Below are 12,040 nucleotides of genomic sequence, written 5' to 3' on the forward strand. Positions count from 1 at the left end.
TTTTTACCGGTCACGTAGTTTTATGAAATTTTAACTTTTTTTAGTGCACATTTCTCTTGTTTTGTTTGGTTACTACTTCCTAGTGCAGATTGATATTTCGATAACATATTTTTCAAAAATTTCTTGTTAATTATTCCCTAAAATTAAGAATGAAAAAGAAAAAGAAAAGTAGATGGAAGAGATGGGAGTGAAAGTGACAGTAGTGTAATAATATTAGCGTCGGCTTGAGCCGAGCGAACCCATTAAGAAAGTAAACTTCACGCGTTTACAGAGCAAATATTACGCGCGTCATCAAAGCGCACTCCCTCTGTTCATGTTCCTCTACGCGTGCTTCCACTTATTCTCTGTGCACTCTCCATTTCTGTACCGTCGGATCCTATAATCATTATCATCTTTGCAACCATATATATATCCCTTAAACTCATCTTGGATTCGAGCATTGAACAACTGATTAAAGAATACTACTATGTCTTTTATAGTGGCAAAAAAACTGAAAAAAAAAAAAAGTTGTAGGATATGTGAGAACATCTGATTCAGAGTGTCGTCGTCATAGGTACGAATGTATTATGTATGAAACCATTTTTACATAAATTACATTAGGAAGAAGAAAAAAAGAATACTTTTAAGTTATGGGCTTTTTAGTGCGTTATGAGTAACAACAGAATAAGAAATGGACTTTGATGTCTTTGGGTCTTTTCAGATGGACCGAGACTTGAAAGAAGCAGCTTTCCAGTTTGATCCTCTCTTGATTTGATTCTTCGACTCAACGTAGATCACAATATATAAAGCAGAAGTACAAAACAAAGATTTTATTAATTATCACTTTGATTTTTTTCTTTTATGTAAGTTTAGCGATTTTTTTTTTTCTTTTCAATTCTGCTGTACATAGTGGGAAAATTACATATTCTTAGTGGTCACCATTTAGAAGAATAGTAAAAAAAATTGAAAATTATTTAGGCGATGAAAACAAAAAAATGAAAGAGATTGAGAATGGAAAAAAAATCTTGTAGAAGATTATGATATAAAAGTGGGTGGGAGACAAGACAAACGTCTACGGGATATGGTTATTGTGAAGTGAGACCATTACATGAGATCGACCGACCAAAAATTCATATTGTTGGCAAATCAATTCATTGAAAGGTATCTATTTCTTCATTATTACTTGCAAAGATTTTATGCATCCCCTTACTCCAAAACTTATGCTAATATATTATCTCTCTATGAAAAGTTATAATGAATATTGTCCGTTAGATTAGAGTGGGTTAGTAGTAGTAGTGACTGTTTATAATCATAACAATACAAGTAACATCCAAATATTAAATCAATCAATGGATGTGATTTTCCTTAACAAGATTCGCACCCAATGCCCTTGGGATGTATGTGTTAGGAATCCACTGCTATTTCTGGTATTAAAAAAAAAAAAAAAAAAGCTAAAATAAAATTATCTTTAAGATAACTCATTGAAATTTTAATGGGCTTATTGGGCTTGGGCCCAATAACTTACAAGGACGATAACGTTCTTATTTCGTCGTATTGGTTAGGGCACAGATGGGATCAAAAACTACAGAAGAAGAAAAGAGAAGTCTCCTTCCTTCCTTCCCTTCACTTGGCTCCAGCTTAAAAATTCTCTGCTTTTGGTGTTACTCTTCTTCTTCAGTTAGGTAGTTGCTGCTGTATCTTGTGCGGTGACTAGGTGGGTTCTTCTTGTATATCGAGGTAATAATATCTGAATAGTCTCTCTTACAGAGTGCCCTTAACGTGTTCGATAGAATGCCTCTGAGACACTCTTTTGGCTTAACTTATCTCTGTCCCTTCCTTTTTTTGCTGACCTTTTGTGTTCATTGCAGTTAAGCAATTCATTTATCTTCTTTAGAAGACATGGGAAAAGCTTCTCGGGATAAAAGGGTATGCCTTGATTGAAATTTATTTGGTTCTTAGAGCTTAAATACAGCACATTTCTCGGGTGGAGATTACTGAACTCGTGGGTTGGTTTTTAATAGTGCGTTGACCAATTGTTTGTAGGATATCTACTATCGTAAAGCTAAAGAAGAAGGATGGCGAGCGAGAAGTGCTTTTAAGCTTCTTCAGATTGATGAAGAATTCAACATTTTTGAAGGTGGATCTCTGAAACTTTAATCTCTTTTTGTTCCCCCATTTGGTCAGTGAATAGTCTCACATTAACCCTCATCCACAGACTCCAAAGTCTGATCTAACGAGATCTTAGTCAAAAAAACTATTTATTGAATGAATGCAGTACACTTTGCAGCTGAACAATGTGACATATCAAAGAATGACCACTTAAAACTTCCCAACTTTTGTCTTTTGCCTATGTGCAGGAGTGAAGAGGGTTGTAGATTTATGTGCTGCACCTGGTAGCTGGAGTCAGGTCAGTTTATTTTATTCACAATTGGGAATAATGTGAAATGGCTTAGTCAGTTAGCAGATCTCTTATGTGTGCATTATAACGAGTTAACTACCGCCAACCATTTTGCATAGAAGAAGAGAACAAATGTTCAGAAAAGTCTAAAGCTTGAATTAGAGAGCTATTGAGATTATTAGGGTTTATTTTATCACTGCAGTGATCTTTTTGCAAAGGATTGTGATTGGGTTGCGATCTCAGTTAGCTGACAACTTAGCTCGGTTAGTGTACTATAGAAGAAAACAGGAAGTGATAGACATGGGGAAATTGACTTGGGAGAGCAGGGGATGCTCTAGAAAATTTATTTCAAGATTCTTTGGTTGTTTCTTTCTTAGGTTGTTTGTTGCTTGTTCCTCGATTTTCGGTGGATAAAATTAAGAGAACACGTTTTGAATCTTATGAGTGCACTTAATTTATAGGTCTTGAGTCGTCAATTATATCTTCCTGCAAAGTCTTCAGCTGAGTCAAAGTAAGTTTCATATTTCTTAATTATTACACTCTGTTTCTCCTCTTTAGTTGTTTAATTATGCTAGTTCAGTAATTCACTTGTTGAACTGATTTGTTGCTGCTGTAATTCTATGCAGAGAAGGAGATCTTCCTCTTATAGTGGCCATAGATTTGCAGCCTATGGCTCCAATTGAAGGTGTCATCCAGGTTCAAGGGGACATAACTAATGCTCGGACTGCTGAAGTGGTAAAAATTTCTCGACCCCTATCTCATAGAGTTTGACTCTGTTTCTGTGGCTTACTGATTTTCGGTTTTTCTTAAGGTCATTAGACACTTTGATGGCTGCAAAGCGGACCTGGTTGTCTGTGATGGTGCTCCAGATGGTAAAACAGTGCATATAGTGTCTGTTTGGCCGTTCAGTTTTTACATGCTATCAATATAACGCCTTTTACAATTTGGTCTGCAGTTACCGGTTTGCATGACATGGATGAATTTGTCCAGTCCCAACTAATTCTAGCGGTAAGTTGCTTGGCCTCTGTTTATAAGAGTCGGTGTGTCGTGTTAGAACAAAATTTAGCATTAACCTGAAGCATATTATCATGAACAATAACAAATAACAAACAAAACCCCTTTTTTTGTCAGGGCTTAACGATTGTAACCCATGTTCTTAAAGAAGGTGGAAAATTTATCGCAAAGATATTCCGCGGAAAAGATACAAGTCTCTTGTACTGTCAAGTAAGTTTAGATGTTGTACTCATGAATTTAACTGTCAAGTAAGCTTAGATGTTGTGCTCATCATATTTACTGTTGCTTTTACTGATATAGTTTAATTCCTCTTATTTGTAGCTGAAGTTGTTTTTCCCAACTGTAACTTTTGCGAAACCGAAAAGCAGTCGCAATTCGAGTATAGGTAAAAAGAATACAACTTTCACATGTGCATATATGATTTCCTTACTCAAGGGTTTAGTAATCAAAGATGTAAGTAAATGTTGCTTTTCTTTGGAGATTCTGATTGCATTTCTTTACTCTGTTCCTATAGAGGCTTTTGCTGTTTGCGAAAATTACACTCCACCAGAAGGATTTAACCCGGGAGATCTGCACCGTCTCTTGGAGAAAGTCGGAAGCCCTTCAGGTGGAAGCGATCTCGGTAAAAATTCTCATAACTTCACTATCAAAAATCTGAAGCGCTTCAAGTTAGACACAACTAACGTGTGCAGTGTTGAGTAGTACACTTTTAATTTACTCTTCCTCAACCTAACGCTCACCTAAAAATGCTCTCTTCATGTGAAGTTAACCTTTTGGGCAAGACAAAGAAATGTTCTTTAGTATCACGTCAGCTCCAAAAAAGAGAATGTTTTAATTTTTACTTTTATTTTTTGATACTGTTCTGAAGATTTTTCTATTTTCTTGGTACTCTGCAGATTGCAGCAGTGGTTGGCTTGAAGGACCCAACAAAGTTTATATACCATTCTTGGCATGTGGTGACTTAACCGGTTACGACTCAGACCGGTCTTACCCACTCCCTAAAGAAGCAGATGGATCTTCATACCAGAGTTTGGACCCGATTCAACCTCCGATCGCACCACCTTATAAACGAGCTCTTGAGCTCAAGAAAGCTTCAGCACAAAGCTTCAACTCTTGAGGTTTGATTCAAACTAAAGAAAAAACTAAACAGACTTTTCATTGGATTCTTTAAAAGCCTGTAGAGTTTAGGGACCTACAATTCCTATAACGCTTAAATGATTGTTAAGATGAGCTTTTATGTTTTAAAATATACAAGTATCAGAATTTCAAGTTAAATATTGTTTACTTTTAACTTTCTCTGCTAGGAAGAAATCAAAATATTGGGTCAAAAAAGAAGAAGTTTTTTCAGTCTTATGGTCCTTTGATTTCGACCTCTCTTTTTGAATTCCTAACTGGTCCACTTTGTTTTTTTTTTTTTTTAATTTTGTATAAAACTAATATTTTTGCATAATTTTGTGATATTCGAAAGATGCACAACTTGGAAAAGAAAAGTAAACAGAGATATGAACGGTACGACTTAGAACCAACATGATAATTTAAATAAATAAACGTCATAACATCTAATTCATGTTGAAACGATAACAATCCAAATGTCCTATGCATATTTGATTTATCTGCTGCATGTCGAGTATATTGTTGCCAAGAAGTGACAAGTTGGTACCAAAAGAAAACACTAGCTAACTGAAGCAACTGATCATCTACACGCAACCCTAAAATTTCAAATCTTTTACATTACAAAAGAATAATAATAATAGTTTTGAAGCTTTGTCGATCGAACCCGAACCTGAATCGGGACAAACCCGTAGTTTAGCAAGACCACGTGGAGATCGAGTTTGATCTCGACATAGAAGAACAAGAGTTTAAGAACTCTATGCAGTCCTCAATAGCTTCTGCACGGTGAGACTCCGATTCGTTTAGAGACTTTGACTTGGCCAGATAAATAGACGACGAAGAGTAAGATGAGGAAGAGCAAGAAAAAGACGAAGACGACAGTGTCGTTTTCGTGTTATTACTCTTCTTTCCGAAAGATACAAAACGAAACGTTTTACCGACTCCTGCTCCTATACGCCGGAGTAATCTCCTTGCTGCCGGCGAGCTACTGACGCCAAAACTGAGAATTCCGACGACGACCCTCCGACGACCATGCCGTGATGAGCTGAGACCGGTGTGTGTTGGAAAGATTGGTTCGTCGTTTGCTTCTTCTGATTCCGGACTAAAGCTCACTCTTTTGGATCCTCTTCGAGACATATTCTTGTCTGAAACTTTATCGATGAACAAGATGAATGTCCTGAAGACAGAGAGTACAAGAGGAGAGACAGAGAGAGAGAGAGAATAAAATACAGTAAATGGAGACGTGAGAGAGGTTTTGACGAGTATTTATGGGAGGTAAAAAGTGTGATGTGTTGATGAATTAGGGATGAAATTATTATGAAAGTAAAATGGTAAATTGGAACAAGTTACTTGTTTATATGTAAAAACTACACTTGTATACGAAGTGTTTGGAACAACAAGATTTGTTTAATTGATTCTTATTATTTTTATTTTTTAATTAGGTTGAGAAGTTACTACGAACGCGATGCGATTATTTTAGTCCAAAACTGATGGTCAAAAAGTAAGACGAGGGAAAAGGTTTGAAGTAAAGAGTAAATGGAGTTAATAGTAGTAACAGAAAAATCAACGTAAGAACTTATGTATGATGAAATATATTAAGACAAAAGAAAACAAAAAACAAAAATCAGAATGACTCTCATCTTGTCACTATTGTACTCAGCTTTGTTTTTTTAGGTGAAATATTAGGGGTCCCTACCCTCCAATGTTTCCCATCCATTATGATAATATATGTCCTCTCTTTTGATGCCTTTTTTTTTTTTTTTTTCATCTGAAAGGTATTTATATTAAGATTGAAGGATTAACTGTACAAAGCATTTGGCTATTAGCTAAAGCTAAAGCAGCTCTATAAAAAATAGTTAAAGGTCTGGTAACCACGCAGGTTAGAACTAAAACTATAGAGAGGAAGACACCATCTCACTGACAAAGATATCCTTGAGCCAACAAGGGAAACCCGTTTGAACATAGGAATGACAACGGTCAGATTTGGTGACACTTTGAGCAATGAGAAGGCCCTCTGTTAGTTGCTTTTGATTCCGAAACCACCTTCCAAAACAAAAGAGGCGACACTTTTGATGTCTATAAGACTAAGTTTTTATCGTAGATATTCTCAAATTTTTATCTACGTAGTGTTATATATACTAAGATATTTCGTTTTCTAAGTCATATTTATTTGGGCCGAAGGAATATTCCACTAATAATAATATGGGCCCAAGTTAGCCCATTTAATGTAATAGCTATATGGATCATCATTAAATTCATCATCATGTCATAAGATTTTCTGATTTTGTATTAAAAAGTCTAAACAATAAAATATGTCATCAGAAATAAATATTGATAGCAATCATGTTGTCATTGAGTAAATAGTAACTTAGTATAGATTACGTTTTTTCTGTTATGTAAAAATTTGATATATATGGAGGAACAATACGTTTTTGTATGTGCTAACTTTTTAAAGAAAGAATAAAAGAACCGGAGAAATCATAAATTATATTTGGTAATCGAGAAAAAACACTATTCTTCAAGTATAGATCTTCCACATGCAAATGATGCATATGGGACAGCCAAGCATTTTGTATGTTGAATATATAAAGATGCTTATTTGCGAGACGAATATTCAATGGAATAGATTTTAGATACCATGTTTCTATTTTTGTCCCATCCTTTTTATTTTTGTGGGCATTGATTTATCAGAAATATAAAAATAACATATATAAGGTTGTCTTGGCGTATTGATTTGAGTTTTAGTTTATATTGATCTACAAGTAAGTAGATAGATATATTCGAAGTAATTAGCGCGGGCTAATGATATGATATGATACGTAACGAAAACTATTGTCTATATTGACCAAAATAATAAAACAAAGTCAAATTTTTGTCTTGAGGAGTACGTACGTACGTTAGTTTGTGCCTGTTATCATCATCGTCAAAAACATATACTACTAGTACTAGCAGAAGAATAAAAATGTAAATACTTAACAAAAAAATTGCGTTTTCTTCTTGAGAATTGAATTTTGGTGCGCATGCATGATCGTTATACAAAAATAGGCTTATATGTGTTGTTATATATAAGGGTCTCTCAAAATATCATGGTCGGAGTAAGCCATATGTGTGGACATGTGCTTTGTAATAAAATAATGATGGGAGAGAATCATTCATTCACCTAATCACTTAACAAATATCCAAAATCAAATTTGTTTGGCCTCTTCTTCAAATATTTTGTCTCGTTAGTAATAATCATAACAGCACCACCAGATCAATCACTATAAAGGGGTAAACTCAAATTGGTACCCACCTCTTTTATTGAAAGTGTTGACATCTTTTAACCCTAATTTTATGCATTAAACCATTATACAACATCAATGATTTGTATTAGTATCATATCAACCAGATTTTAAATTTTGCATAACATAGATTTTTATACTAGAATAACCAGTCAATTAAAAAAATCATAAAAAGTAAATAATTATAATATGTTTCGAGAAAGATTGTTTTTGGATATTTTTGAAAAAAAAATAATGGATATATTTCGAGTAAAAAATAAGAAATATTAAATATGGGGAAAAAAAACAGAGGACAAAGAAATCAAAATGAAGCATATGCTAAAAACTGAGCGTCAGAAAAAAAGAGGATATACCATTTGTTTAACATTTTCGTCTTCTGCAGATTCTTTCTTTCTTCGATCCCTCACACACAAAAAAAAAATTTGGATTATAACAGAGAGAGACACATCCCAAATCCTCAGCAAAATTTAATAATTTATAAAGAAGAAGAAAAAAAGCAATGACCTGTTCTTCTTCTCTCTTTATAAATCTTTCTCTATCTCCTCCTCCTTCTTTGCTTCCTAGCACGACCATCATCAACACCAACATCAACACTTGTTCTTCTCCCAGGTCTTCTTTTGTCTCGTGTCACCACCAGAGACTACCACCCACTAGCTTCCTTCGTAATAAAACTAAGCTGATCAGAAGAGACGCTGTTGTTTCGGCTGTTTCTGCTTCTGGGTCGGACGATATGACTATTACTGAAGTCAGGGATGATAACGAATCGGAGATTGACGCTCCGCTTCTTGATCCTGAGTCTCTCTCTAAGCCCAGGAGAATTGCTCTCTTTGTCGAGCCTTCCCCGTTTGCGTAAGTCGTCTTCTATCTCTTTTGCCTGCTTTGTGTTCGACGAAATGTCTCTGTGAAAACGGGATTGTGTGTTAATTCTTATTTAGTAGTTGACTTTCCTGTATTGTTTTTTTTTCGATGATATTTGTTGTAATAAATTCTACAACTTTGGATCGCCAAAACCAAATTTCATATCCGGTTTAGAGTTTTAAAGTATTCAGATTTTTATATGTTTGAGGAGTGATTTTATTGTATTTGATTTTCGCAGCTATGTCTCCGGTTACAAAAACAGATTCCAGAATTTCATTAGGTATCTGCGTGAAATGGGTGACGAGGTTTGTTCTTTTCTTCTTCAATTTTATAAGTATCTAATTCTAGTATGATATAAAGTGAGCTGAGGAACTGTTCCAGAATTAGAATTACGTGTAAAGTGAAAACTTTTATTCCCTTTCTTTACCTGATTTAACTGTTTTGCTTCTTCATAGGTTATAGTTGTGACCACACATGAAGGTGTTCCAGATGAGTTTTACGGAGCCAAAGTCATTGGATCAAGAAGGTGACAACATTTATATAGTTACCTGAAAATACTCGATTGATGCCTCTTAATTTTGTTAGTATCGCTAATTTCTTGTTCTATTATACAGCTTCCCTTGCCCTTATTACCAAAAGGTTCCCCTGTCACTTGCGCTTAGTCCAAGAATCATCTCTGAAATTGCACGGTTTAAGCCTGACATAATACACGCTTCATCTCCCGGGATAATGGTAAAGCCCCTCAGAAATCACATCACTTAAACATTTGCACAACTGTCAAGTTGAAAATCCACAGTTTGACCTTTTTAGTTTTTTTCTATGACTCGATTTTTTAAGGTTTTTGGTGCTCTGGCAATAGCAAAAATGCTATCTGTACCTATAGTAATGTCTTACCACACACACGTCCCTGTGTAAGTTTATTCATCTGCCTCATTTGAATAGTTGTCTGAAATTTTGGCTTATAATTTATGATTTATCGAGATGATTCTGAAGATTAATCTTGTGTTGATGTGTAGATACATCCCAAGATACACTTTTAGTTGGTTGGTAAAACCAATGTGGTCTATAATCAGTATGTAAATTCCGCTTCTCAAATTTCAAATTCCCTTCTTCTTTTTTATCTGGTTATTGTAATATGTAACTAAACTTGAATAAGCTTTTATCAGGATTCCTTCACAGAGCGGCTGATCTTACACTAGTTCCTTCTGCTGCCATTGGAAAAGATCTTATAGCAGCTGGTGCAACTGCAGGTGAAGAGAGATAAATCATTACATTGTACTTTGTGATTGTTTAAAACTAACATTTTCTTCTTCTTTTAAATATTTTGAAGCTAATCAACTTCGACTTTGGAATAAGGGTGTTGATTCAGAAAGCTTCAATCCCCGTTTCCGTTCTCAAGAAATGCGTATAAGACTGAGGTAAAAATAGAATAAACTTTTGTTGTGTGGCTTATATAACATTGATACTTTCCAGCTAATTTAAATGTTAAATGCTTTGTTATTAAACAGCAATGGCGAACCAGAAAAGCCACTAGTGATCCATGTTGGTCGTATTGGCGTAGAAAAGAGTTTGGAGCTTCTAAAAAGGTTAGATTTTTGTAGCTTGATTCTGAATTCCCTCCTTTTATGTGGTGTATACAATTCTAAAATTAGAAACTTGTGTGCAGTGTAATGGACAAATTACCTGAAGCTCGGATTGCTTTCATTGGAGATGGACCATACAAGTACTAATTTTGTTAAAGATTGGTCATACTGTCATCTAAAGATTTTTATAGAAAACAACATTGTAATTTTGTTTATCTGTTTGGCTTTCTTAAAGAGAGGATCTTGAGAAGTTGTTTACCGGAATGCCAGCTGTTTTCACTGGAATGTTACAAGGTGATGAACTCTCACAAGCCTACGCAAGCGGAGATGTGTTTGTGATGCCATCAGAGTCAGAGACACTTGGTCTTGTGGTTCTTGAGGCAATGGCTTCAGGACTTCCTGTTGTTGCGGCCCGTGCCGGTGGAATCCCTGATATAATCCCTGAAGACCAGGTCAGTTGAACTATCTGAATTAGAATTTTGCTGTCAAACCAAATCATTGCACATATAAAAATCATGATGTTGTTATGTTATGGGCGAACCAAAGTACATTAAGTGATATTGAGCTTGTTGATTCTGATGTTTTCTCCCCTTAATTTCTTATGATGTTTCTAGGAGGGAAAAACCGGGTTTCTGTTCAACCCTGGAGATGTTGAAGACTGCGTGACAAAGCTGAGAAATCTATTGCACGACAGTGAAACAAGAGAGATAATTGGAAAAGCGGCAAGAGAAGAAACGGAGAAATATGACTGGAGAGCAGCAACGACAAAGATACGCAATGAACAGTACAGTGCAGCGATTTGGTTCTGGAGGAAAAAGAAAGTACAGGTTTTGGGACCAATCAATTGGTTGGTTAAACGACTGTTTCCAGTGCCGGAAGTTAACGTGTAGGATAAGCAATGAAGAATTGATCGTTTATGGTTTCTTTTGCTGAAAGTCCTCTGTTTGGTTAATGATGTGTTTTTAATATCTTACACGCTTGGATTTGCTTAATATAAGTTGATGTTGTAAATTGTAATATACAGTGTATGTCTTTTTATTTCTATTAGGGGGGCTTAAAACCTGGTTTGGCCTTTAGGGTTTTAGTGTATTCTTTTAGATCACTACTTTTGTGTTTTTTTTATATTTATATGTAATAAAAGTGTATTGTTTTGCATGATAAATTAGGAACAAGAAATGCCATTGTTACTTGTTAGTAAAAAGAAAAGGAAAGAAGCGAACCCAAAAATACTTAACTCTCTTCCTAAAAAAAAAGTAATTGTTTTGTTACCGTTGTTATCAATTACCTTATTCTAAGGTAATTGTTTTCTTACCGTTGTAATCAATTTCCTTTTTTTCTCGTGAATAACGTTTAGTTTATTAGTTTGCTTATATATTACTAGTATTACTCATTATTCAAAACTCAAAATAAAAAATTGTAACATAAATTAAAACTTTTTTGATATTATTAGGCTTTTTGAGAAAGCATTTAGTTGGACCTTCATGGCTCGATAGTAATGTGGAAAAGAAGTTAAAAAAAAACCTCAGTCCGATTCAATCCAAATCCAAATCCAAATCCGGATCGATAAGAACCATAATAATGGACAAACTCTTATCAGAAAATTCAAAGTGAAAAAAGAAACCAAATTGTTAGTTGTTAGCGACAAAAAAACGTGTACAAGGTCGATACTAGTCACTGGAGGAGGCACAAGGACGCACGATCCTATCAATAGGCCCATTAATCGCAAATGATTGGGCTTTTGTTACAAGTGGACAGCCTACAGACATGGGCTGGGTCCCATTCCTACTTTGCCCCCAAACAATACGATTAAAGATAGT

The 12,040-nt window shown here is 35.0% G+C and overlaps 3 protein-coding genes across 3 annotated transcripts; 2 read left to right on the forward strand and 1 right to left on the reverse strand.

Moving 5' to 3' along the window:
* Nucleotides 1-1,479: 1,479 nt before the first annotated feature.
* Nucleotides 1,480-4,666, forward strand: LOC104768343 (uncharacterized). The gene is made up of 12 exons (XM_087506023.1): nucleotides 1,480-1,716; nucleotides 1,848-1,905; nucleotides 2,023-2,116; nucleotides 2,337-2,386; nucleotides 2,839-2,888; nucleotides 3,004-3,112; nucleotides 3,189-3,249; nucleotides 3,333-3,385; nucleotides 3,509-3,601; nucleotides 3,713-3,776; nucleotides 3,906-4,013; nucleotides 4,288-4,666. The coding sequence occupies exons 2-12, from the start codon at nucleotides 1,879-1,881 to the stop codon at nucleotides 4,506-4,508; spliced, it is 930 nt and encodes a 309-aa protein (XP_087362149.1). The 5' UTR covers nucleotides 1,480-1,716; nucleotides 1,848-1,878; the 3' UTR covers nucleotides 4,509-4,666.
* Nucleotides 4,667-4,907: 241 nt separating this feature from the next.
* On the reverse strand, nucleotides 4,908-5,758 carry LOC104768345 (uncharacterized). The gene has a single exon (XM_010492292.3). The coding sequence runs from the start codon at nucleotides 5,636-5,638 to the stop codon at nucleotides 5,198-5,200; it is 441 nt and encodes a 146-aa protein (XP_010490594.1). The 5' UTR covers nucleotides 5,639-5,758; the 3' UTR covers nucleotides 4,908-5,197.
* A 2,292-nt stretch (nucleotides 5,759-8,050) lies between these two features.
* On the forward strand, nucleotides 8,051-11,385 carry LOC104768346 (sulfoquinovosyl transferase SQD2). Its single transcript, XM_087506022.1, has 12 exons — nucleotides 8,051-8,631; nucleotides 8,879-8,945; nucleotides 9,096-9,166; nucleotides 9,255-9,372; nucleotides 9,478-9,551; nucleotides 9,657-9,712; nucleotides 9,807-9,890; nucleotides 9,971-10,058; nucleotides 10,149-10,226; nucleotides 10,307-10,363; nucleotides 10,459-10,675; nucleotides 10,838-11,385. Exons 1-12 carry the CDS (start codon nucleotides 8,282-8,284, stop codon nucleotides 11,111-11,113), a joined length of 1,536 nt encoding a protein of 511 aa, XP_087362148.1. The 5' UTR covers nucleotides 8,051-8,281; the 3' UTR covers nucleotides 11,114-11,385.
* Nucleotides 11,386-12,040: the final 655 nt, after the last annotated feature.

This window comes from Camelina sativa, chromosome 20, assembly GCF_030686135.1.
Source record: "Camelina sativa cultivar CO46 ecotype springtype chromosome 20, ASM3068613v1".
Classification (NCBI taxonomy): Eukaryota; Viridiplantae; Streptophyta; class Magnoliopsida; order Brassicales; family Brassicaceae; genus Camelina; species Camelina sativa.

Excerpts from the sequence above, each read along its gene's own strand:
- LOC104768343 (XM_087506023.1), top strand. The coding sequence starts at position 1,879 with ATGGGAAAAGCTTCTCGGGATAAAAGG. Across the intron at positions 2,889-3,003 it reads AAGTCTTCAGCTGAGTCAAA|AGAAGGAGATCTTCCTCTTA; the intron begins GTAAGTTTCATA and ends AATTCTATGCAG. Across the intron at positions 4,014-4,287 it reads TTCAGGTGGAAGCGATCTCG|ATTGCAGCAGTGGTTGGCTT; the intron begins GTAAAAATTCTC and ends GGTACTCTGCAG.
- LOC104768345 (XM_010492292.3), bottom strand. The coding sequence starts at position 5,638 with ATGTCTCGAAGAGGATCCAAAAGAGTGAGCTTTAGTCCGGAATCAGAA.
- LOC104768346 (XM_087506022.1), top strand. The coding sequence starts at position 8,282 with ATGACCTGTTCTTCTTCTCTCTTTATAAATCTTTCTCTATCTCCTCCT. Across the intron at positions 8,946-9,095 it reads TGCGTGAAATGGGTGACGAG|GTTATAGTTGTGACCACACA; the intron begins GTTTGTTCTTTT and ends GCTTCTTCATAG. Across the intron at positions 10,227-10,306 it reads AGTTTGGAGCTTCTAAAAAG|TGTAATGGACAAATTACCTG; the intron begins GTTAGATTTTTG and ends ACTTGTGTGCAG.